At 42.8% G+C, this 27,846-nt stretch overlaps 2 protein-coding genes across 2 annotated transcripts in view; both read right to left on the bottom strand.

The window, feature by feature from the left end:
- Positions 1-562: 562 nt before the first annotated feature.
- On the bottom strand, positions 563-6,916 carry LOC108628714 (short transient receptor potential channel 4). The gene is made up of 12 exons (XM_018030808.1): positions 6,878-6,916; positions 6,514-6,651; positions 4,141-4,475; positions 3,629-3,824; positions 3,274-3,450; positions 2,786-3,056; positions 2,553-2,658; positions 2,106-2,407; positions 1,765-2,016; positions 1,222-1,337; positions 920-1,078; positions 563-733 (listed from the first exon to the last, which is right to left on the bottom strand). The coding sequence occupies exons 1-12, from the start codon at positions 6,914-6,916 to the stop codon at positions 563-565; spliced, it is 2,262 nt and encodes a 753-aa protein (XP_017886297.1).
- A 527-nt stretch (positions 6,917-7,443) lies between these two features.
- The window catches only part of hh (hedgehog signaling protein), a 55,115-nt gene continuing 34,712 nt past the window's right edge, over positions 7,444-27,846 (bottom strand). The window contains exons 2-3 of the mRNA XM_018030825.2: positions 11,773-12,034; positions 7,444-9,815 (exon numbers count right to left, since the gene is read on the bottom strand). Coding sequence (XP_017886314.1) covers positions 9,127-9,815; positions 11,773-12,034 — 951 coding nt within the window. The 3' untranslated portion in view covers positions 7,444-9,126. The remainder of the gene's footprint in view (positions 9,816-11,772; positions 12,035-27,846) is intronic.

Below are 27,846 nucleotides of genomic sequence, written 5' to 3' on the forward strand. Positions count from 1 at the left end.
CGAATGCAGATATCCATCGTTGTTACAATGAAACGATCCACAATATCATTTTTATTAATATTAAAAATTATCAAATATTACAAATTATAAAATATTACAATAACTTTATTTATTTATAATTTTCCCTTGTGCAACATGCATATTAAACTTCTAGATTCAATTTATTGTTGGTAAAATGGATATTAAACGGTACGTTTTTTACGATTTTCACGTGAATGATATTCTCATTATAAACTGAAAAAGGAACTCAGGCGGATCGCTTTTCTGAGAAAAATGTTAAGGCGCAGAAAGGAATACCCTCGAGAGGGTTTAAGCAAAGCTTCTTTCTGATCCAAGTTTCTTGGATGGACGATTCATCTTCTCTTTAGTCTCGAATCGAGACGGTCCACGTGATTCGTCAAGAGTTCATAATCTCTGACCTGCTACTAATTTCCTTATCTCCTTTGTGAGAATTCTTTAGCGCTCGTTTCTCGCTTCGCACGCGAACTTGCTCATCGTTTAAGCTGGTCGGCGAGGAAATTCTGAATGATATTTGTCAATTAACTTCGAATCAGGAATCCCTTCAATCAGTGTCCAATGCATCTCTCAAAACAGTCCTCAGCTCCAAGATTTCTTTCGTTAGCCTATCTATTTCATTCTCCTCTATCTGCTTATCCTTTTGCCGGAAGTAACGTTGCACCAATGACGACATTACGATTGAAAATTGCCGATCCTTATCCTCTTCCAAGGATTCCTGTCGAAAATAATTTACTGCCGAAATAAGTTTTCACAACAGTAAGAGGATATGTTTGGGAAAGCGGTTTAAAATTCTTTATTGCGAGAAATTCATTGCATAATATGTAATGATAGCCTTTGTACTACAATGAAGATGTTACGAGATATTGCAGGCTGTTTTATAAATGCGATTTATCGTACTAACAATATAAAAACAGTGACTGATATCCCATCGTGCACGTTTGTCCTCTGGAGGTTTTAGAAATATTTTTATATATTCCATCACTGGTTGAATACCGACGAACGTTGGGATAATATTGAACGGCGGTGGAAGCGCAGCCGTTAACATAAAATCAACGTAAGCCTGCAAATTAGAGTTTCGTATGCTTAAAACAAATTAAGTAATACTTTGTCATTTTTGTTTCAATTCTAAATAATTAATCGATGAATCGAGTTAATGATTATAATTAATCTGTGTGGATCTACTTGTTCCTGTATTTTATTTACCTCAGTTCGACCGAAGGTCCATTCCACGATCACGTTTTCCGTGACTGTCGCCATCGTGTTGGACATGCAAGCGATTAGCATGTTCAGGATAACTATCACAGAGATAACGGTGAATCCTGTAAAAATAGAGATTACGGAATTAGTATTTCTCGTGTCAGTATGATAATCGCACGTGAGATACAAGAATCCATAAAATGAAAGGTCTACTCGTATATCTCGTCCACCAAGGAGATGCTATTAAAGAGTGGCAGTGTCCGTGTAATCATTGGAACAACGAATGGGGCCCAATGGGCCTCAAAGCAGTTGGTAACATTTATAGCTGACACCTAAAGATACAACTTTGGTCTGAAACATTTTTCGCTAGCGTCAATATTTAATAAGTGAGCATCATCGAGTGTCCTGATTTCTATGTCCTACTTTGGTAGCAATATATTCTAGAAGGCGTCAAATATTGCACACTTTATCATGCGACGTAAAGTCCCATAAGACTACCACTCTTTAGTAATATCTCCTTGGTGTCTCGTTTGTGTATGCACGCTTTACCGGCGAATGATATATAGCCAATGATCTCGGTGATGTCATGATGATTGATGATAGTTTCACTTTCCGTTTCTCCCGGAAGGTTTTCAATTATCACGTCGGCGCTCTCGATAGGACTCATGCAAAAAAGCGCCCAAAAGTACGTTTTTAGGGAGGCCCAGAAATTCACGAATGAGCTGACCTGTTCGGTTTTTATCTTCGATTCATCGTCGGTTCGCACCATCCCGTCGTAGTACTGGTACAATTTGCATGTACCTGTGATAACAAAATTATTCCTACATTATTAATAAGAACTATATAATAATAGATAATAGAAAAAAAATATGAAAAATCGTTCCCATTACCTACTGTGAATGCGAGAATAATTATCATGAACAATGCGATGAATTTGACGACGTCTCCAATCATTTTCCCTAAAGAAATTTGAAGCGGTCCCAGATTATAGCTCAATTGAAAAATGTACAACAATTTTAAAAAAGCCATGATCGTCGCCAGACAGAAAATTCCTTCGGCAATTAACGTCGGATCGTACATATTCCAATATTTCCTCTCCAGTTCGAGTTGCCCATTGACTCTCACGTCTACAGCGGCAATTATCCAACATATGAACGTCATCGTGAACATCAATATCATGATCGTTTCAAACCTGTGATTTAGGAAATTGTCACATTATAGACTACAAAATTGCATATAAAACTTTCGGGTTTTATCAATTTGGTAAAATTTCAGAATTGATTAATTTACATCTAATTAAGAATTACAAGTTAAGAATAATTTCATGACGATCGTACCAATACCACGGTCTGGAGAAGAATCTGTTCGGTCCGTGTATGACGAAGAGGCGGATCGATGCCCACGCGTAAGACATCATGTAGATGATCAAAACCCAGACGTATCCTGAAGAATGACGGCCGAGGTCAGAAATCGAATCGCGACCATCAGATGTCTTAGTCGTCAGTAGCATAGTAGGAATTTTTTATACTATTACTAATATTTTATATTATATAAGGGAAGTGAAGTATACCGGTCCTGGGTGGTCCGCGAAGCTCCTCGGACTTGTCCATGTTCGACTGAAGGAACAAGAACATTAGGAACACCAGATAACTGGCAGTCGATGAGATGAATTTGTTCACCGGTGACTGCCAGGATTTCGACCAACGGGAATTGGGCGCGGCCATGAACACTACCAATATCACTGGAAGCATGACGATCCGCCACACCACCCTCACAAACTTTATGACCGGGTGCATGACTTTCCACTCTATCCATCCATCCAACCATTTGCTTGTAATTAACTGAAATACATTATTTTATCGATGAATTCTCATAATGCGAATATTTCTTATACTGCTATGAGAAATCTTATTATGCTTTTTTATTATAAAATAAACAGTCTCATAAATTTGTTTTCCATTGATTTTCAAAGATATTGAATACACTGTAATCAGAAGTAATAAAAAATGCTGTGCGAATATCGTTTGACAATAACTCGTGTAATTCCTCGATTATTACCTGTTGTACATTCGAGTGGGCCACGAAGGTTCTTTGCACATTGTGCAGCGCGAACAATAGCCGCGGATACAGAAACTTGGACGAATGTGCGAAACCGGTGGACTGTTTCAGTATGCACTCCACCTCGTCAATGGTTCTGGCACAACCAATTAACTCCGTCGCGAACTGAGTTATATTCTGCGGAAAAAATTCTTATATTTAATAATTGAACTGGTTATGAATCGAATTATATAAGACAGTAAAATAACAACAATACGAAAATTATGTTTATTACGATTATCTTAGAAGCTTCGAATTCTATTAGTTCCGTGGAAACATGAATTCTGTCTGTTTAGAATTTTGAAGCAGAACGAACCTCGGCAAGTTCTTTGTACTCGTAATAAAATTCTCTGTCGAAGGAGGCTGCTTGCTTCAGCTCGTATGACAAATTAAAAGCCTCTAGAATCGGATCGTCAACTGTTTGGCAAATATACGCCGGATTCGAGAAAGCCTTGTAGCCGAACATTCGCATCTTCTCCAACGCGAGCAAATCGTATTTCTCTCGATCGCTTCTACGGTATCAAAAGAGATGGTCGTTTAATTGAAATGCTCATTTCAGCGTTTCCTATTGCGTTCCCAGTCAAACGTGAAAGATAGAAAATAAATCATGTTCGTACGATATCGTGTTCCATCGTCTTATGAAATCGAGATAACAAAATTGAATATTATTTGAGAATCCTTTCACAATTCAGTTTATAAAGTTCGACGAAGTTTTCTAAAAACCAGCAGTTTCCATAGTCACCAACTTTCCTTTCCAAATCCGTTCGAATCACAGTCTGGAAACTTTTCTACGAACCCTTCGCTTCCCTTATATCCGAGATTTCATACTTGCAGTTCTCGCAGATGCAACTCGGCGGATGGGGTTTCATCAGTGAGTGTTGCCTGTTCCGTAGGTAAGTGATCATCTCGAAGTGACCGTACTGCGCGGCGACCGCGAGCGGCGTCGTATCGTCTGGAAAGTCGGTGCTCATCGTCACACCGGCGTACTCCAAACCCGCCGACAGGTCGTTCAGTTTGTTCAATATTACCGCCGTGATCTTGATCTCGTTGTCGCGGATCGCGTGCAAGTGGGTATCACCCGGATCGATATCCGGATGAGTGAGCAGGTACTCTACCATCGGCAGATTTCTGTCGTGGACCGCGACATGAAGGGCGGTTACACCCTAAAGAAAAGCCACGAGTCTCCATTAATGAATGGAAGATCGTACGAACGTGTTTTCGATGAAAAAATAAATTATATCTTTATTGATATTTTTATAAACATTGCAATTCGTTCAACGTTCCTATTCAATTCCCAACTAGTATTCAATCATACACGCAGTTCGCTCGGATAAGCATGCATACTGGTTTTACAATTTTCGTAAAACCATTCATTCCCTACTGCAGCAATTGACTCCATTCTAGTATGTACAATAGAATCCGCTTGCAGGCGTGCACGTGTCAGGGAAGGGCGGACGGTCTACGCTTTCCACGATCACGGAATTCCACGGCCGGCTTTTCGGTGCTCGTGAAATCGACTTTCCAACTTCTCTATATCTGCCCCCCCTAGCTTCTTCTTCCTTCCTCTTTCCATATCTCGGCCGTGTTCCTTTTTGTACGAAGAATGGGACGACGACGTTTGTCGCCCGTCTGCGGCGCGTTTACAGAGGCGGTCACCGACAATGGGCCGGGTCCATTGTGTCGCCGACACGGCGGTCACAATATTCCCTGATATCCCGGCTTTTCGTCCCCTGGGACCGTCACAATGCCACCTTGTGATATATGCCTCGCCTATCGAGGGCCTCACCTTTTTTTATAGGACACACCGAATCCGACAGCTGTCTCCTCAGCGATTTTCGCGTCAGAGTAAACACGAGCCACGACACAATCGATGTATTGGAGGAATTTCGGGAGGTCGAGTGTCAAAATATTTGGGAAATATCTTGCGGTTCGTTGAAAGAGGGTTCACGTCTTTTGTGGCCCAGTGATTTGTAGTTTCAATTATTTGTTCATCCATTCTCCTATTTCATTTATCGATGATTTAATGGTTAAGAGATTGCGCAGACGTTGTAGTAATAAATTAAGTGAAATTCAAGTATGTCCTTCGATAAGAACGGGTCCATTCAATTTAGAAGATGGAATTGTATCATCGCGCTTATCACTACTATCATGCAAAACCTTCTGAACCGTCGCTGATGTTTCACGAATATTGGGTCCGCTCCAAAAAACGAGAGCGATCTCGTGGCTGGCGCAGCCGGAGGCGCACAGTGGCAAGGGGATTCCCGGGTGGAATTTACAGCGGGACCAGTGATTTGAATAATTTTTATCGGTCCTCGGCTGAAACCATTGTCTTGTAAAGGACGGCCTGAAATATGGCCGTAGATACACGGGACTCGAGCCCGTGAGCCGAGCCGGATCGCTTCTTCCGTTCCTCTCGCGCTCTATCTCCTCTTCTCCTCCGACTTTCCTCTCTTCTTCCTACGTAACGTAGAATCGCGTTTCCTTCTCTCCCCGATCGAGGCGGTCTCTCTGGCCCTCAAAGAGGACCGAGGGTTGGGCTTTTTGGGAACCCCGAACAGAGGAGGATGACACGAAACGCTCGTCGGGGGAGGGGTAAACATTCCACGGGGGGTAACGTGTACCTCGACGGGGTGAAGATCGGAGATAACGAGACCGCGTCGCATCGCGTCTCGCAACCTTCTTCCTTCGATTTCTGTTCGCTTCTGCAGCTTCCACTTCGTCGTTGCTCCTTTAACTCCTCCCGTCTTCCTCGTCGCCGTCCGTTCGGGGAATCAGCGCGAGCAAAAGGCGCCGCTGCTCTTTGAACTTTCGAGACAGTCTCCCGCGTAAATCATCGTAAATGATCCCGGGAAAGCGGGTCGAGCTAGGAGAAGTTCGTGAACGAAATAGTCCATTTACCTACGACCTTCTTTCTCTGACATAAACGACGGACACCATTTACGTCGTGGGAAACTGGTGATAACTGATAACTCTCGATGATCTTTACGAGCGTTGAAAGAAGAAATATCGGCTATGCGTGTCTGACATTGTTTGATACACGTTACTGGTGCTAATTATTAATTTCACTGATTTCTGTTTGTAATTTGCATGAAGAACATGAAGACACATGCGTTAAATTCCTTGGTATTTTAAAATTCTAGTTAAATTAGTTGTACGAGTCTGTATTATGATTGTGTAATCAAAGCAGTCGGTTCCCCTTACCTGAAAATCAATTACATTGATATTAAAGTCCGGATGTTCCTCGAGAAATTGTCGCACATCCGGTACGTTTCCGTAGGAGACTAACTCAAAAAAGTGTTTCTCTAATTCTTGCAAATGCGGAATTACCACACTGGGTTGCTGAAACAACAAATTTCTTACTGATAGTCTGTCACATCAAGCAATAATACAGAAAAGTAAAGATAAAAGTCAATGAAATGTTGTATTAAAAATAAATAGCAATTTCTTCAATATTGTATTTATCAATATGATTTATGAATGTAGTTCAAGTGACAGAGAATTTATTACAATTCTATTGTTAAGACTGGATCGTAACCTCTGTTCTTTGATACGCAGGAATATTTACCCTTATCACTTCTATCTTTGGATCTTCGTCCTCCGCCATTCTCGTCACGCGTCAGCTTCAATTATGCTGCCGAAGCAAAATAATGTTCGCCCGTAAAGCCGTGAAATCATAGATGAAGCCTCCATCGAGTTATGATTCGCTTATAATACTCGATTAGACAAAGAAGTAACGATTCGTCGATTTCACTGTTATATCTCTTTTTTGTCAGGACGTTTCGCTCAAATACGAATGGATTCATTTAAATCTATATTTTTCTTTCTATCTGACTATTCTTAATATATCAAACTAATTTTCATATACTTTGACTAACTGTTTAACTAACAATTAAATTCTTTAAAGAATGGCAACGACAATCACAAGACACACTGGTTTCTGCTCTGTTTAATGTTTTAATTCAATCTATCGATGGTGTATATACATAATTTATAATTTGTTCTTTCGCTACGTACAAATAATAATAATATAATAATAATAATAATAATAATAATAATAATAATATATAATATATAATAATATAATAATAATTACTATAATATAATAATATATAATATATAAAATTTCTGGAGATAACTTAATCGTCGATGTCGGTAACCACCCTAGCGTAAAGCGACCGTCATCTGCGGATGGGCGATGATCGTGAACGATTTATAAAAATTTCGTACGCCACGGATTACTGTACATCGAAGGGTAGAAGGAGAATTCGTTGTCTCGTCTATAGAAAAGCGTTAAATGCAACGGCGATCTTATGCCTTTATGTTTTAAAAGACGAGCAGCGACGCAGACATCTACAGAACAGAGGGAAAATGACTATGTACAAATGATCCGTTCGTTTTTTTTCTTATTTTTCACTTGAAGCGCGTTTTAATCTACTCCCCTAGATTGCTCGAAGGACGCAATACTTATTTTCCAAGCCTGTTACCTTGTGCGAAGCACGAAAGTAGAAGCGTTTAACGAATGTCGAAGGGAACCTCTATAAATTAATTTAAATGCCAGTTGCATCCAGGGAACGGCAGTTTAACGAGGGAAGCTCGTTTAAAAAGGGATAGTACGTTGCGGCGTACACGAACGTGTCTTCGATTTCACTGAATTTTTAATAAAATTCCTATATAATATGTTTTCAAATGCTTCCAGTTAGTAAAAGCGTGGTTAAAAACATATTGCCGTAAGCGTGAGTAAACCGTCGCAGTCATGCATTTTAAAGCCTTCCGCGGCATTGCATCGATCGTAATTATCATCTACTGATCATGATCAACTTTAAAAATTCACTCTCCATCGGCTTGCCAGGGATTTGATTAAAAACCGGTGGTTACAATTACGTGTAACCATAAACGCGTTAACGCAGACAGAATCTATTCGACTAAAAACATTGCAAAAGCAATGAAACGCAGAACCGTGAACAAAGCAAAATCAATTATTCTGTCGCGGTACACGTGATACGAATAAACGGAGAAAAATGTATTCCATCGCGTGAAACCTGAGTAATCCCAGAAAACGTGGTTTTACATAAATAACGAAACGTTCCACTACACGCGACAGTATACGAAACCCGGCAGTGCTTTTTAAGCACCGCGAGTGTTTCGTCGAACCGCTACATTCAGAGTTCCATAAATAAATTCCAAACACGCACTTCCATCCCGATAATTCGCATCGATTTCACTGTCAAGACAAGTGGCTCGTCACAGTCTTATTCTTTGTAGTCACGTTTCTATAACCGAGCAGATCCATCTCAGAAAACACAGTTCGCGCGCACGTTCGTCGAGAAGACGGTAAAGGTGAAGAGAGAAACTAGGAAGAGGGAGAGGGAGAGAGAGAGAGAGAGAGAAGGGAAGGAAATTACAGTATTATTTTATGTATATTCGTAATGTACACACGCTACGGACGTCAAAGCTCTCGATTCTCTCTAAAGCTTTGCCTCGATTCCTTCAGTTGCGTCCAATAATAATACCTAATTTAGTATACTACACGTCACTCGGTGAACGGAGGCGGGTCACTGGCCAACGAACGTCACTTGTATCGTCCCGGTGGACAAAATCCATGACATGTATAAACCACGTTTCCCCCTGTTCCCTCCATTAAATTACAATTGCTTCTTTACACGAGTTGCACAAGACACCTCTCAGGATTCACGTCTCTCCCGTTTCTTTGTCTCCGTACACGATTTTTCTGGCCGCACGTGACACTCTTCCTGACACGTTTCACGGCCCGTTTTACGGTAAAACCAAAAATAGTCTTTTCCAATCGGTAGATTCTCATTGATACAACATCCCCGACGGCGTGACGTAAGACGAGATCCAGTAGAGTAACGACGCGTACCAGAGAATGCCCTCCTCCTGTGCCGTACTCGAGTCCTGCCTGACGTCCGAGTACCTCTGATTTTCTACGGCCGGAGGTCTCCTCTCAAAGAAGGACTTCACGGTGCTCCACATCCTGTATGGCAGAAATCCGAGGTGGGCAACCTCCTGGTTGTCTATAACTGCGTAACAGGAAGCGACTACGTCGTCCACCAACAAGGTTCCTTCGGTCGTCAGAGGCGCGTAGACGCCTTCCTCGAGGACCAATCGAGTCTCGACCACCTTGTCCCATCGTAGACGATGCTCGATTTCGTTCTCCTCGTCCGGATCCCTCACCAAGATTTTGTCTCCTGGTTGAACCCTCCCGGCGAAGATCGACGACTTGCCTTCTATTGGCACCAAATGAGCCGGCGTCAGAGTCAACACTCGACCCGATTCGGTGATCAATTGGACGAACTGCCTCCTCTCTGTCAAGGATCGATCCAGGAAAGCGATCACCTCGCTGTACACGATGTCGCCTTTGGAGTCGAGTGCTGCGATGCGTTCACCCAATTGAACTTGGTCCAGTCTCTTCGTTGTACCGCTCTCGGTTCGCACCAGGCTTCTGCCTGGGAAGCACCCTCCGGATTTTCCAGCAGACGAAGATTCTGCAAGCAGAGATAAACGAAGTCAGTGAGAATGTTTCTCATGATGTAACAATGCGGATCCGTGGACTTGCGGTGCGACGACGTCGCGCCGTGATACAAGCGCCGAAGCGACGAAACCGTGAGAAATTCGTGGCAATATACTACGTTCGACAATCCGGCTTGTAACGATTGTTGCTCACGCGTGTCCTGGATTTCCCCCGGGATCCGACGCTCCGGGATCCCTCCGTCGGGATTGAGCGACGCCGGGTCTCATTTGAATTTAAATTTCTCCACGCGACGGCATCGATGCGACTTATCACCATAGGAAACGTTTCTCTGACGATCGTTCGACAAGTTCTGTGCCTTAGGGACTCTTCTCGAATGCAAACGCGCACGCGATCCTCTCGGGAACTGATCGGTAAATTGCAAAGATGGAAAAGTAATCGGAAAATGAATGTAAGAAATTAATCGAAAAGTGGATAAATGTTTCAGTAAAAATTACGAATTGGAAAAGCCGTTTTGGAGACAATACATTTAATTATCCAAGTCCTCGAGACAGAAAATTGTTAAAAAAAAAAAGCAGGAGGTAGCTATAAAAAAATGAATGGAATCATCAATCTAGGAATGGAAAATAAGATTCGTTCGGTGCAGGCGATGAATTTGTGACACGCGTTCACAGGCTACGCGCGCTTTCTCTCGGTTTCTTTTGGAGTTTCTCTCGGTCGTCCCTCGAATATCGTTTTTTCGACTCGTATCGATTTCGCGGTGATTGTTACGGTTGAATCTAATTCGAACCGACAGGCGCGCCTAGATTTATTGACATTTATTTTGAAACTCGAGCTCCGGCTAGCCGCTAAAACGAGTCGGCGTTCACGATTGCTCCAATATTTTTCAACATTCCCTTCCAGTTGATAAATAAATAATAGTTTATTTATTCATTGAACAGATTTGTAAACATGAGAATAAATTCCATAACAAAACAGAAAAATTAAATTACATCAAAACTTGTATTTTTGTATTTTAGCATGAAAATACAATTTTAAGTGTGGGACTAATTGAACTTAATGAATGTCTACTGAGTTTATTAAATTAGACAAATGCGTACTGTTCATTACGATGAAGTGCAATTAGAGAATTATAGCAGAATGCATCTTCAAATATTTGATGATAGATGCTATGAAGATGACATGAAGATGAGATGTTTAAAGATGATAATATGTACATCTGTTTATGAAATTATTAATGTTCCGCGTAATTGAATGAGGAATGAAATGCGCAAACGAATTCCGGATAACATCGACGCTGTCACTCGTTCTTGACTTAAATGGCTTTACCAACATTATTTCAGCGTAATGGATGAAATAAACGTGACGAAGCGAGATATTAGAATGCGCAGCCTCTGCGGCATGTTGATTGCCAGCGATACTACGACTTATTGGGAGAATTGATAACTGATAAGGTTTAAGACGGTTCTCAGAATTTCACGTACAAATTTTATACTCTATAATTCATGCAAATAAACGTTGGAATATAAATTTTCATTTATACATCTTTAGAAGTTATTATTAATGAAGTATAACTAACTATTGGTAGTGCTATCGATGTTAACAAGGTAAAGACCTTTCGGTGAGTTTGTTTGAAATTTGCGAGCAAATTAACGTAAGCCACCAGAGGAACGGAGTTTAATAACAATTTGCTTATGTAAGCTGCAACGCCTCACTGAGTCACGTTAATCGATTAAAGTCTATCATCAACAGAAATTTGTATTGGACAGATAATTTTCTACCATCGAGAGCAGTAAAGTAGATATTATAATAATAAACGGTGTACATAAAATTATGCTAACGTATCGGTAACTAGTTTTTAAAGTACTCAAACATGGGATATTAAATGATTTTTAAAAACGGTCATCGAATATTATGGGTGTTACATATAAACACGGATAGATCTTGAAGAGAGTGGCGGATAAAATACTGACCTGATTTGACGGAACAGTGGATGTGCGACCTGGACTCATAGTAGACCCAGTCGAAACCAGCTTCGACGGCGAGTCTTGCAAGCATGCCGTATTTCGAGCGATCCCGATCGCTCGTCGTCACGTCGACGGCACGTCCCTCGTAATGCAACGAGTCTGTCGCGTGTTTGTTCTCCTCGTCCCAACCCTCCGTCACCCTCAATTTCACCCCCGGCCACTGGTTCATTACCGAGATAGCGAGAGTGTTCAGCTTCTCCTTGCACCTCTGCAACAGTACATCGTTCAGGTTAATGAAAAAAATAATCATAAACGTGAACATTCGTATCTACTGTAAAATGACTTAAAAATTAATTCAAATCAAATTACGGTGAGCGATGGTATATAAAAAATAAATAAGGATTGAGGGCAATCAGATTTTTGTTAACGATATTAAAATTACAATGTGTAGGTTTTGTGAAAGGAATTTCGTATGGGAGGAAGGCACCCTCGAGCGCGAGACCAATCCTTCCATTGACTTCCACACGAAAAACGCAAACAAGGGTGGACGGTTTCTTTTCATAGGATAAGTGCACCACGGTCAAGCCTGGCCAGTTTTCCCCGAAGTTCCGCTTAACGCGATTTTCCCGACAGGCGCGTCGGAGGATTTACGCGATTTCACGCGGATGCGCGCGGAAAAAGGCGTCGCGCCGCGTGTAACCGTTTCGGGGGCCAGGTAAACGACTAGGTCCCAGGGCGAAGGGGGTGGCGGAAAACGAATGCGTGTTTTGACCGGACGAAGGCTCCCTTTAAGGGTCCGTGGCGAATGAGGAGGCAAACAGAAGTATAAATACGGCCGGTGTCGAGGATTATTCGGTCACGGCAATCCTCTTCTTCTCCCGTTTCCTTCCCTTGAGAAGCTCCTCTTCCTCTCTCTTTCTGTTCGTCTACCTGGATGATACGCGGACCAACTGGTCAATAGCGAGCGCGAGAAAGCGTGTACGATGCCATGACTTCGCGCGGCAGGAAGTTACGCGGGTCTTCGTGTGAACTACCTAGAAGCCAGAATGCCTTCATCTCTATTTCCTGAAGATGAAACAGACCCCTCCCCGTCCGGCCGTAAATTATTACGAACTACGACTTCGTAAAAAAATTTGTACATTCCTTTTTAATCTTTTCGATTCATCTCCTCTCTGAAAGCAACCGTAGAAAATCGAATTCTCGCACACCTGCTCCCTAAGCGTTAATTACCATTACTATGCGTGTTAAGAAAATAGAATGAGTCCCGTGGGCTCTGCGACATCGAGTATGCTCGTCGAGTTTGGTCGTTTCCATTGAAACCGCGCGGCGTGGCGGCTCGCGCGCGAAACGAAGGGCCCGTCGCCGACAATGCTTCGACAGCGGGCACGAAAACGAGACGGGGCCTTACAATACCGCGAATTTGCAGCTCTCCTTGCGGCAATTAGCCCCTATTGAGCGGTGCACGACAACTCGAGGGACCGGTCCCGCCTTCTTCCTTCGTTTCGTGTTCCCTCGCGGGCGAAAACCGAGGGGCCCGCGGTCCGCCGCGATGCGATCCTGGCGCACGCGGTGTCACGGCCACGTGCACGCGATCGCCACAAGCGAATCGCACGCCCATCGGCTGTCGGATGAATTCCTATTAAGCGGCCCGCCTCTCTCACTCTGAATGAAACGGGCCTCTGCGCGAGACCCCTTTCGCCTCCACGCATCTCGCGATGTCATGAGAGATATTGCGTCGCGTCGTCCTCAATAGCCGCCCTTAATCCTTTCCCGGCTGCGGAACGAGCACCGTACATGATCCGCATCACCGAGCAGTTTCGGTAATTGAAGAGGTGCGCAGGAAAGGCGTTGAGAAATCGATTGCCAGAAGACGAACAACAATGGAATTATGAAGAATGTTTGTTAAACTTGTATAGATAAAAATATAATATAAAATAAAAGTATAATATAAATCGAAAATTTATTATTATACGAGTGTAGGATTCCAGAAAAATAGACAATCTTTCATGAAGATAGGCAATCGGCGACGAGACTTGCAGTTGTCGACGAGACTCAAACAGAGGCAGACGTGTTAATTTCTTGTCGTTTGTAATAAATTCTAATTTCCCTTTAAGGAGTCGCTCGTTTATCGCTTAAAATGAACTTTATCCTGCATCTTCTTTGCATTTAAGATCCCAAATATTGTTCTATCATGTATCTGTACTAAAAGTATTTGAGAAATTGTTTATTAATATCATATTTTTTAAAGAACGAACATCGATCAATTATGAGCACTATGGGAAGCGTGTCTCGTTTTAATTGCATTTTTGTAGCAACGTGAAAACGACACCATATGTTACAATGAAATACAGGGTTTTCTAAATAATTGCAACGTCATCGTCGATACGAGGGACCTTGCCATTGTGATCGGTATACTCATGGGTGCGATTTGTCACCGTGAATCGGTGAATTTGAAAGCCGGGTCCGACTTTAGGAATCACCATTGTTCCCGCTGTTATCCGTATAATTTCCATTGAACTCGCCTTGTACATATAGGTACATACGTTGCACCTATAGGAGAGGGCGGCGTTCCGCGTATACCGGAGGATCCCGCGCAAACACGACGTAGAAGTGCACACGGCAAACACAATATGTTTTCATACCGATGATTTATCGCTTCCGAAGAAAGCGCGTGTTTGGACGGATGTTAATAATTTGCACGGCCAACAATGTGTATGTAGGTATGTTAGAGCACGCTGTCAAATAGGAAGGGAACATTGGACTCGGAGAAGAGGGAGAAAAAAAAAAAGAAACGAGGCGATATTTCACGCCCTGAACGTTTCGTCCCGTAAATTAATGTGTGTGCATTGCGAAAAGTATAATATTTGATTTGTGCCGGCGGAGTTAAATTTACGAGCGCGATGTTTTACGCGCGTTTAGATAAATGAAATCGCAGAACGACGATTAGCAAAGTGCTCGTGGCTAATAAACTGGTGCGACTGAATGTTTTTTCTAAAACGAAGTTAAAGGTAATTCGTTGATTCAACATCATGCTTATAGCGAAGTAGAAGAGGAAGAGTCATTGTCAGAAGGACCTGAAGAATCTGAAGACTGAAAGAACAAACAGAAACGTACGAGATGCAAAAGTACGATGACTAATAACGAAGAAGAAGAAGGAACAGAAGAGTGCAAAGGAAAGGAAGAACGGATTGCTAGTGGGTGAGTGGGAGGATGAGGAGAGATACGATGAGGACGAAGTAGAAGAAACAGCGGAAAGAGGAAGAGGTGGAAGTAAATACAAAAGGTGGCCGAATGTACCGCGTATAAAGAGAGGGAAAGAATGGTGAAGAGGCCGAGAAATGTACCGAGCCGTGGATCGCGATGGGGTGTCTTGTTCACCCAGCGGGGAACCCCTTGAGCTCCTCCCAGACTTTACATCTATTTACAAACATTTTGGCGGACCGGACATAGGGTGAAACGGAGAATGGCCGGGGAATGCCAACGCGGCTGGCCAAAGCTGAGAATGTCGGTCCTTATGAAAATCCATTTCGGCTGAAAAATGGCCCGGCCGGTAATCCATTAGGGGCACAAGGGCGGAAGGGAGTCAGACACAGGGATGAAGAGGAACAAAAAAAAGAGCAGCGGAGAAAGGAGAGTGACCACAAAGAACCGTGCGCCAAGTATCCTCGAGACGAATCGCGAAGGATGCGATTGGAAATAAGTGAAACGGACCAAACGATCCTTCAGGTTTATTTCACGCTAAAAGTCACGACTTTGGATTTGACGATGAGAAAATTCAATAGCATGGAAAAATGTCTCCCTTCATAAATGGATTCAATGTAATACCATAAGTAAATATATAAATTATAAAGTCACGAATAAAGACGAACGAGTCAATAAAAAATCCCGTTTATATTCGTCGTTCACGAAATGCGATCCGTGCGAGAAGTGAAAGTCGCGCGATTTTCAGATTCGAAATCTCTAAATCAATTGACCATAGTCTGATAAAATTCGACGTACACCTATATCCATTGAAACGAGCCTGTTGACAGATACATCATTCATACATTGTTCATATCTTGCTATGGAAATGAGAAATAAGAGTAGGACAGTCACTGCGAGAGGATTGAGAGACGAGAAGCAAATCTTACGTAGGATGTGCGTATAGAAGGCCAGGACGATGGAGTTGATTAGATAGGAGTATGTAATGCTCACAGGATTCAGAACAGGATATTTTATCAACGTCGCCTCTTACCTCGATACACCCGTTAATTATCGGTCTATCATATATACCTAGTTTACATGCATCGTATCTTATCTCGCTCCGACCAGACCGTGTTAATTATAATGCAGCTGTTAGCGAACGAGTAATTGCAATTTCACGTGTCCCTGTCTCGTCTACATTAGAATTCGAAAGCTTCCTGTCCTCCCTTTTCTTTCTCTCTTTAATTTCAATTTTGTTATAGATCGGAGTTCTACGCTTTCCATTTTCGTGTACCTTGAGATTCTCATCCACCATCCTAAAATCATGGACCAATCATCATCCGACCAATTTCCACTAAACCGCATTCCCTACCGAATTCCAACCTATGGACCATCGTACAGAAATCCTCGAACCTTCGAAAATTGTTCACGATCCGCCGACAGGACTGACTCGAGCCGAGTCAGAAACACGCGGAGCAGAGGTGAGAAGGTCAAGGAAAGACGTGGAATGTGTGGAATAAAGAAACGAGGAGGAAGAAGAAGAGAGGCGAGAGAGCATCCAGGGAGAGAGAGAAGAGAGGCAGAGAGACGGGCCAGGTTTTGATCGGGAAAGGGGGTTGGGTCCGAGATGAACGAAGATGGTGAACGGGCTCCATCCCAGCATCCAGACTCGGGGCCCCGCCCCCGCTGGTTTCTCCACGAGTCCATCTCCACCTCCAGGCCCGTTTTCTCAGCTTCACCTTCGCGGTCAGGCCAACCTTTTATTCCGTTCTTCTTGTTTCAGCCCGACGCTCGTTCTTCCACTTCTTCCCTCCACCCGGAACGTTCCCTCCGTTCTCTCCACCGGGTCTCCTCGTCCGATTCCCATCGTGGGCCCTCCCCACCAGCATCGTCACCTCGTCCACCTCTCTGACCGGTGCGCTGGTTTCGGGACCCGAAAAGAGAGAGCTTCTACTCTCAATATTCCATTCACTAGGCGGCCGAGACGAACCGCCCAGGCGTCAGCTGATCTCCGGCCAGGAAGTCACTTCCGCTTCGCTGAAAACGGATCCCCTCGACACCTCCGCTCGCTCGCTCGCGCCTTTATCGGCTCGATGATCGCCGGGAATTCGAATTCTCAGACAGTGAGATGTCCCCACCGATTCTTTTATGGGGCTTTAAACGAGAAGTGCCACCTCGGCTCACACCGTCTCTGATTTGTTCCTCCTCGCTCATGTCTTTCATCAATGGGCTTCACGCCGATCCCCCTTTGTTTTACATAAACAATTTACCACGTCTCTTGTCATTCTTGTTGTAATTCTAGCTTCTCTCTACATTTATTTCACTTCATTCGTTTAATGAAACTGTATCTACGTCTGTTCGCGTGATCTATTAGATTACGGAACGTGTTAAACGGTAGAACACTGGCTGATCGATTTGTACAATTGGTAATGCACGCGTCGGAGGACAATGGCCCAGAGTCCGACGAGATGACACGGCAACAATGGGCCCGGTGTTTTGAAGAAGATTCACGGCGAGCTTCATCGAGTGTTTGTCGAGCTCTCTAGATGGTCCGGGCGAACGATTCGCTGAAGAGTCGGTCGACCTATCTCACGCTTCTTCATCTTCATTCCTCCCTCGAGTCTTCCCAACTCGCCGTACCATTTGCACGGTGCACGATTACCACTTCGGTCGCGCATCCGAAAGCAAACACGGTGGAAGGAACTCCGATAACAAGATCGGCCAGCCTCGATACTCTTTTGTTCTCTGGCCCGACTGCTCGATCATTTCCTTCGCAGAGGATGTCGCAATTTATGCGCTCGCCCAATTAAATTTCGGACAACGAGGCGACCATACATCCTGGAAGCCAGCGAACTCCGTTATGGAATTTTCGAGACTCCCTGGCTTGGGTTACATCCACGTTGCACGTCCGTGCCACGCGATTTTCGAAGATTGGTCTCGTAACGCGCAGATCGCCGTTCGACAATAAATAATGCAAGCAGAATACAAATTCGTAACGAGATCGAGAATCTCGTCATCTGAATACGCGGCGAATCTTTTAATTGTATTAGCGGTTGATCGATGAAGAGAATGTAAATAATAATCTTGTTATCCTTTTGTTAAACTCCGTTTCTTCGGAAATATCTGAAATTCTTTCAGACGCAATGGGAATCTGGAGAGGTGTACCAAGTGCAACATATCAGTCGTGCAAAAACTTTTGAAAGGTGAGAGGAAAAATGGAACTAGGGTGCAAAAAGTTTCTGCAACACTGTCGAACGACACGGGATACCGAGGTGATGTCCCACTGCGTCGACAGGGGAAGGGTGGTCCGGCGCAAGAACCGTCGCCTAATGCGAGAAATAAATGAAAAGGGGCGCCGGGAAAGAAGGAAGCCGGCGCGCACCGCTGAGACTGAGTGGCGAGTCACCGGACGCGACGAGGCGTGCACCGATCGCGAGGCTTCATCACCCGATTTCGTCTTGGGTCCTGTCGACGAGCGAGCGCGCGAACGGACCAAAACAACACGTTCCTTCCTCGTCGTTCCCAGCCGGGAGACCGGCTCGTCTCTCGTTCTCCGTTTCGGGATCGGACACTCGGCTATAACTCGAGCGAACGGTAATCCGTTCCCACAGACAAAAGGGCCTTGCGGCCCGTCGACTTCGATCTTCTTTCCAGCACCTCGAAACCCCGAAACGGGGTTCGTGCCCGTGCCCGTGATCGTGTCCACCGCGCCAGGTATGTAATAAGGATGTAACCCGAGACGTGGAAACTTGGAACAACCAGTACCGGGACGGGAGATCGGTTCCACGGGACAGGTTCGAAGGCTGCTCGGTTCTCTCCTGGTCGCGGACGCGACGATCGATCGGTCGATCGATCTGCGTTGTAGTCCGCTTCCAGGAAAAACGGCGGGGACCTTCCGAGAGGCTGGAAATCGGCCTCCACAGTCCTTTCACACGCTCATTAATTAAAACCGGCGAGGTTAACAGAAAACTATCTCGATCTCCAGAGACTTTAGAAAGACGTGTTGAATTATATTATAATAAAAATAAATACAACAATAAAATGTTAATTTCGTCTAATGATCGTCCGTTTTATCTGCCTGTTATAAATTAGTAATAGAAGCGTTGATCACACCGCAGTTCTTAGCGTTCCTTTCAAAACTATTCACACCTGAGACGTTCTTAAAATACCCGAGTGGCAGCTCTCTAAAAAAAAATTCCAAACAATCGGTACTCCATAAATGCATTAGCGCCGCTATTTACAGCGGTTGGTTATTCTATTTATCGAGTCCATTAATTGTCAACGAAACCCTCCAATTACGTGAAGCATTCTAAAAACGTCTCTGCACGGCGTGGCGTTCCACTCGTCAACGCGTGTACTCACCTACGAGGAGGCTTTTACTTCGTTTTCTCTAGTGCGCGCATCCTTCTTGAAACGTACTTTCACCAATGACCAAAAGGGAAAAACGGGGTGGGGAAGGGGGGGAGAACGAAGGCGTCGAGGAATTAACGCGAAGAATACACCTCCAGGGAACGACCGCTCATACCACCGCCGCCGGAATATTCCTATTCCAAACAGACGTGAAAGAGACGGTGGTGTGAGAAGCAATAAAGTCGAAACAAGAGGACACAAGAAGACCATTAAAGGCGGAACACTTTTTCGCATTCCGCCGAGGAAAGCCGAGTATTGACACGAGTAACGGCATCGCTGAGGTTAAAGATCGAAGGTACGGAGAGTCTCGAAAATTGCGTGCAAATTAAAACGGAGGCAAAGAACTCGAGACTACTGTAAACATCAGAGCACACATTTTCAATTTCCTCAAACAAAAGTAAACGGTTTTTAATAGAGTTGTTTTTAAAAATCACAACTGGTAAACACTTTCCAGTCGCATTGAAATCGAGAAGTACGAGTGGTACTTACATTTTCGTAGATAGAAACTTTAAAACTGGAACACAATAAGTTTAAATAGAATAGAACTAGTGTGGAGACTTTTCAACAGCCGTTTTCCATTTAAAAAGCAACGGAAGGAACCGGAGAGAAAAGTTGGCTTTTAAATAACTCACGACCGGGTGAAAGGTGTAAGGCGCAGGGGTGTCCTTAACTTAAAAGCTCGTCGCGTATCTCGCTGGGTAAAGGGAGAATACGTTGAGAAGAGAGAAAGAGAGAGGGAGAGTTGTCGGCTGAGAAGAGGATTAGAAGAGTAACGGCCCCGACGAAACCGGCGCGGCTCGATGCAGAGCGGCGGAGAACCAGAGACAGAAAGAGAAAAGGAAAGAGCCGTGGTGCGCCCGGGGTGTATACCGTATACACGAAGTGGACGGATATCGTGTTCCAAATCGGGATCCGAGGGATCGGGTTATTAGGATCGAAATGAATGTAAATCCCCTTAACACGATCCCCGGCCAAAACACGGCTACCCGCGGCTCCGAAAGTGGCCAGATTAGATACCGTGTGGCCTGACTCGCCACGATCCTGTAGGATGTAGCAGCCTGATCCTATCTCGTCCTTATCCGCATTCGTACGTCCCAGATCTTCCTTTCTCTCTTTTTCTCTTCCTTTAACCCTCTGGATGAAACCTCGCCACCAGAGGAATGCCTGGTGCACCGACCGGGCATAACGAGCTTTTAATCGTCGCTTCGACGTGTCCCGGCGACACGTGACACGGCGTCGTCACGTGCCCTCACGTTGGGAAATTATGTCACCTTTCCTTCGCCTGATACCATTTTTCATTTCATTCCTCTTTTCGTGCATCGAATAACGAATCTTGGTTAATTTTAATTTTCGATAAGAAATAATTGAATACACACGTTAGCACAGTCGTTCAGTTAGTATACTGCTCTTGTTCATAAATGAAATACTATACACTGAGAAGAGGATGACAGAACAGGAAGCAGAACGGGATATAGCAGTAATTAGCGGAGTATCGTATAGCTGCACGTTGGATGCTATGCTTTCTATAAATTACGTCGATCCAGCGTGAGATAACGGGGCAAGGTTGCAAATTTCTCGGGGTGACGTTTCAATGTGGCCTGGCCGCGGCGGGGAAAATCAATGTTCCAGTGAAAGCAACAGTTTTAACCTGTTGATGTATGTACTTACGCGTCCATAGACCGGCACCGGATCGGCTTGCCGCTTTAATCGAAGCCTATCGGGAGACGGCGAACGAGAAACGCGGCGTTTACATCGATCCTATCGATGCAAATCAAAACGATAAAGTTCAATCCGGGGCAATTACACGAATGTTCGACAACGATTTAATCGTCGAGCGAACAAACACGCACAGTCGGCGTACAGCCGTGTTTTGTCCCTATCGATCGATGCTATCGATACAGTTAATTATTCTAAAGGCGTACCGAGGCATTGTCTCGTCGACTCCTGCGAAATAAATGCGCGATTCGATCGTTCTCTTAACTAATCAGATTCCGATCTCCCGTCTTATCTCCCGTTCTCATATCTCAATTTTTAATAAACTCCCCACATCCCTGATACGTTTTATTTCGTATTAAAATGCCGTTGCAAAGTAAATTCGATGCGTCAAAAAGATATTTAAGATCGACGCAGGGGATTAAGAGAAGTGGGAGTAAGAGACGGAACGGGGATTATGAGATTTTACAGCGACACATGCTGTAAATGCCATCGTAAATCTTTGTAGCGCAAGGCGAATTCGTCGAGCACGCCGCGTGGTCGTGAGCAGAACGAGATGAAGAAGAATCGGTGAAAGACAGGCATTCTCTCGTGACTGAAAGGTATCGTGACTAGCGAATTGTGTAAACGATCCTCGGTTGGTCACGATAAGCCGTTTTGATCCGCGAGCGCGGATGATGGATGAGCGAATGCCTATTAACGCGCGGAAAGTGGAAAATGAGATTCGCTTCGAAATTGAGTAACCTCTGTTTGCTAATGATACAGAATGATTAACGACTAGTATTGACAGTACAACCACCAACGATGCGTTCACTGAATTATCATTATTGAAAACTATGTCGGGCCACCGACAATCAGCTCCCATAGTATTTCATTTTTAAATTATCTATCGCAAAAATGGTTGCATTTCTTTGAATATGAAAAACAAATCGAATCTAGTAAAATGAACTGTTCAAATCCGTATTAATATAATCGAGGAGAAGAGAAATTCTTTTCTACCCACAAAACGCATTCCCTTTGGACGAGTCAACGATCTGAAAATACTGGATGATGGGTTATCCACGACTAAAAGCTGATTGTTTTCTGAAACAACGTAACGCGTTTAAAATCGGCTTTGAGGAAAAGCAAACGTTGAGGTATAAAAATAAGCACGATGGAACTGACCTTTATCTAAATCGAATGAAACCGAAAGAATGGAGGCTATGACCGTGAGCATCATTACGTTCAACGATGTATTATTATAATCGTACAGATCCATTTCATATTTCTCCGTACTTGCATTACGTGATACCGAAACAGTGTCAGACACGAAGCTCGTAATTTTCCTCGAACTCGCAGAAGTTCAAGGAGCACGAGTTCTGCTAGTGGAAACATATCCAACAACTAACACTATTAAAATAATTGATGTCCATGTTCGAAACTAGTCTAACTCTTCCAGTAATCGCTCTACATGAATGAATGTCGTAAAAGCGTTCAAACTTTAATTGCAGGATTATTAAAAAAGTTTATATCTAAGCGCGACGACATAAAGATACATTGTAACGCCTCTGCATTATTCAGTAATGCCAATTTAGTGCGAGGCAGCGTAAAATGAGTAATAAATGTTTTAACTATCGTCTGAACGACTTGATGCATTGCATTAGGCATGGCAATTTTACTATTCGAGATCTCGTTTCCTGGTCATTGTCAGCGTCGGGCCGCGAGGAACTCAATTAAAACCAGCTGACTCGATTAAGTTTTAGCGCGAAGGCTGTTGCATTATCGGGCCGCATTACCAAACGTAGCTGGTGTTCTTACCGAGCGGACAACAATCTCCGTCAGCAATTAAGACGTTAAGTATACCGCGTTACGATAGTTACTATCGCCGTTGTATGTATACGTATAAAGAAATTACGCGCAAACTGACCGGTTATTAATTAATCGACCGGATTAATAACTTGTCCATTCAATCGTTTAGTCGTGAACGTCAGATGTTTACAAAAACGATATTAAAAGACTTCCTTTAAAAGAATTCTAACAAGTTTGGAAAGTTTTGTTGTTGGAAATGTTTAATATAACTTTTATTTTTATATTAGAATTTTATCTTGTTTTGCAAATGAAATTTCGTAGAAGTGTTTAATCTTGTTATTTAATCACGTTAAATGAGAATGACTCAGTTGCGCCAAGGTCTTGCAATAAATGATCTCAATGATAACTCGCATTCCACAGATTCTTGTCTAATTCGAACCCACATACTTTTTATTCGTTCATAAAATCACGCTGCCCTTATCAGGAATCTGAAGATACAAGCATCTCAATTTCTCCACAGACATTCCAAGATTCTATAATTAATTTCAACCCCTATTTCAAAATTTGTAGACGTTTAAAAAATAAATGTCTGGACTACATCCGGGTTTCCGTTTTGGAAATGGCGAATGGAAAGCGTGGAACGAATTTTCTCGGAACAACGACCAACAAATAGCAGGCTGTTTCATGGCTTGCCAGTAGAATCATGCGCGTCGTGGGCGGACGATTATTTATCTCGTCTTTCCTGTAATTACTTTGCGACCACAGCCCGAGATCTTCCAAGACACGCTTGTGAATCACGAAGTTTCTTGGCCGACTTCGCGATCCTACGAGAATCGCCAGTTCGAACGTCATGTCCGAAGTGAACACGTGTCAACTAAATCCATCAAACGTCTCTCGGGGTTGGTCATCATAATTAACGTTGATTGACCGCCGGTCGAGGCTGATCTATGCCCAGTTCTGTTCATTTCTGACCTCATCGGACATATCTGTCTTTCTTTCATTGATTTCTGTAATTTCTGCAAATGTGTTTCACTTGGTGCAATATCGTTCTATATTTTTTTTTTCTTACGCTAGTCAAACGGAAAAATTACTTACAGTGACACACGTACGTAACTGAAGTGTCAAATCGGTGTACTAAAATAAATATAACGCAACATACGAGTAACCTACTAAAATCACGTAGTGCTTATCTCTAACTGTACGTGCCCATTCACTTCTTTAAAATTGAATAACTCGTAATCAGTTCTGAGTACACTATCTTTCGATTATCAGATTTTTCAAATAGTTTAATGTTTTTTCATCAATTGCAATAATACAGTCAATAATTAGAATTGAGGAAACATTTATGTATAAGTAACGTAAATGTAACATTTAAATCATACAAAGAGGATGTATTTTGAACCTGATTTGGTCAATATTGACTATCAAAAGTTTAGAATGAAAGCATTTTTACTTTACGATCAATCGTAGAGATAGGGAACGATTTTCTATTTTGAATTCTGTCACGTATTGATTATCGCAGTGATCAAATATCGAGTGCACGTGTAAATGTAACGCAATGCAAAGGAAATTAATCTTACTCATCATTCTGTTCAAAGATTTAACGTTTTAAATCACATGTAAACATTTCAGATTTGTTTTTACGTTTAAGAAGACATCAGAAAATTTGGGATAAACCTATTTAGGAGCAGTGTCAACGTCAACTGCTTACCAAATTGAACGATTCATTTCATATGGTACGTTCCACTTTATCGCGATCGTGATTTCATGATTAATGACGATTTCGACTGCGGGACTTCTGACTCTATCGACGATTAATATGATGTATTAACCGTGCCTATCGTGGCAAATTGACCTGTTTGCGCAAGTAGATAGACAAAATCGATTTCTTTCATCGGACTGAAGCTTGACAACATAATTTTAGGCTTCAGTTAATTCATCTTAACGGGGATTAGGAATGTCCACCATTGAAGACAATATTCACTAAACATGCTATAACTTTACTGATATTGATTTTATATTTAATCTAAAAGGTAGCATTTGATTAATTTATTGATTCATTTTTGACACTTTACTACTGAAATCAAACTCTGTCTATAGAATGTAATTAAAGTTCTGATGTAATACAATACATGCTTCTCACATAGGAATTTCTATAATAGAATTCCTATTTGCAACTTTAAATTGGAACGTTGATTTTTCACGAGTTTCGGAACTCTAGTACCAGGATATTAGCCATAAATTCAATTATAATCGAGGTTGAAGCGTGGCGGAGAACTGCGGTTGCCTTCGAACGTACATACGGTACACAGGATACACGATTTAACCGTAAGTTACAATATATCGGACATTTCTCTGGCGCGTATAGTTCCGCCGCTATTTTATGGCTCATTGTGATGTCGGCCATTATTCACGGTGCTGTTACAACGAAGGATTAAATTATAATGCGCGGTTTGCCCTCACGTTTAACGGTACGACTATTATTGTAACAATAAATATGCATTGGTAATTGCCTGGCGAGGCCCCTCGCGCCCGTCAATGGGACGTCGATGCGCGTATAAATATGTTAATTCCGCGGGCATAAAATTTCAGCCGTGTAATTACGATGCATTCATTTATGAGAGTATCGAGACTCGGGACGCACGATCGGCAATTTCGCTGTGAAACGAAGCTGCAGCCATGAGGAAACCAACGATAGCTACTGCTATACACTTAACACAAATGTTACCTACTAATCGATTTTCCTCTTGAATAGACAGACACCACGTGGTGTCTATTCATCGTCGAATGTAAAACGTACAGGTCGTTCTACTGACTGAGGGAAATGAGTTTTAAACATTATGTTACCAGATTGATATATAAAATCTTGTTATAGAAAACATGTCCCTCATTATTAATTATCGCAGTTCCTTGCAACGTCGACCTCTGTTACAAGTGGATCGTTAAGTTCATTGTAAAAGAAGTACAACAGAAGGGCGCACAACCTGCGAGGGTCTCGGTAATCGGCCGAGCAAGGAATTTCATGGGTCGATCGGCCCACGACTGTAGATTCGTACGAACCAGCTCCTTCCCCTCTGGAGTCATGAATAAAACCGAATAGCTGAACCGGTAACCTAAACCCAAAGCCACTCGCCACCTGTTGCTCATGTGTTTGTACGATACTGTTGTACGAATCTTAGCGCAAACCACGTCGTTTTTCTTATAAAGCAGTGGAAACACAAGGGTTATCGAAACCGTTTCACTATTTTCGTACTAGTTCATTATAGAAGATTTCATCCTCGTTCCCAATGTTTCTTATCGAGGAGCTATACGTTATTATCTAATTTTAACAGTTGGAATTCGATGTGAATTTTTGCGCGATGATCGAATCGAAGGTAGCACATATTTTTTAATCCGATGGCAAGGCGTAGTTTATTTCCATTTCTTTTCACGGAAGTCGACGACGCGGTGCCCGCTGGTTGTGTTCGAATGACGTAAGAACAGATTTTAAGCGACGGTTCTTGATATCAGCACCGAGTATATTTAGGACGTTGACGTGGAAACGATTTTCTGAGGATTGTATCATTCTCGATCCATTTCTGAACATGATATCTCCAATTTGTTACGTGTATCAGTTTTCGTTTACTAGCATCTCCCATCAGGCTTGGTTCATAGTATGAATGTAAAGAATTAATTATTAATTTATTTGTTTGTTTCAATCGTCTCTAAGATCAGTGATCGAGGCTAGGCATTAATATGTCAGCCAGTTTCTATATTAAACATGTAGATTTACTTGCAACCTGCACTTGACTTCAGCAAACTTGTTAAATCAGCTACATTGAAACTTCCCTGCCTATCACTATGTATACACCTTGCTGATTTCAGCGTGTGTACACCGTCTCGTTGGTTTAATAATATCATTTGCATCTAACAGGCTAAAGATCTCCGACATGCGCGTATAGTATACGACGCGAAAAGATAACAGGGAATGACGGAGAAGGGTGAAAAGCGGCCACGGTGGTTCGTCGCGAGCGAGCGGCTCACCTACAACCGGGATAACGAGACGATTATTGCTTTACAGTTGGCCGGGACAACGAGTTTATTGCTCGCTCCTACGGAGTACATACTTGTAAATATCGCTAACGACCCACGGGTACACGCCGCTTCTGAATGTTAATCTTAATTCCCCGTGACAAGACGGCCCGCTACCTGCCTTGCTCGTACAAGTGTGAAGAATTGAATTAATGCGCTCGTGCACGACCATCGCGGAATTATAACGAACCCCTACCCCTCTCGGCAGAGGCTAACCAGGGAGAAAAGAACAGCTGATGCCTCTTTCAATCGTGAACTTTGATTATTGTCAGACGAGTCCTATGAATACTTAGAAACTATTGGTCATCTCAACTGTAATCTATTTCATTGAATTCCTTATGCAGTCTGTGAAATTAAATCCACTAAAGAGTTTATAATACATTTTCGTTAAATAAAGCATCCACATTAATAAACTTAATTTAATACCCGTAGAGTGCTCGCAGAATTATTCTCTGAATATTAATAGAGCCTGGATTCGCGTTCAAAAGGGCAACGTTAATTGAAGCCATGAATAAGCTAGGCTGTACCGCTAAAGCTTATAGCAAAGCGCAAGATACGGTAGCTGTAATTCTACCTGTAAACTCCGCTATTTATCATCTTAATTCAAGCGTACTTAGCTAATTACGTTGGCACGCCGTGGCCAATTAGAGTATGCGCGGACACACAGTGGGATGCTGTTTCAAAGTTCCGGTCGTTCTTTTCTACAAACTACGGTTAAATAAAAGTACACTGCGAATTAGTGGAGTAAACATGTGTACAGTGTATGATCCTTAAAACGGTAACAGTACTCTCTTGTGTAATAAACTGGTTCTATCATTTAACGTCGTTTAAACAATTTCTTAAACTGCTAATATTGTAGATTTTTCCAAACTATTAATAAATAATCTGCTTAATTTTCTGCAAATCTTTTTTTAT

This window comes from Ceratina calcarata, unplaced genomic scaffold, assembly GCF_001652005.2.
Source record: "Ceratina calcarata isolate Rehan_Ccalc_2016 unplaced genomic scaffold, ASM165200v1 scaffold54, whole genome shotgun sequence".
NCBI lineage: Eukaryota > Metazoa > Arthropoda > Insecta > Hymenoptera > Apidae > Ceratina > Ceratina calcarata.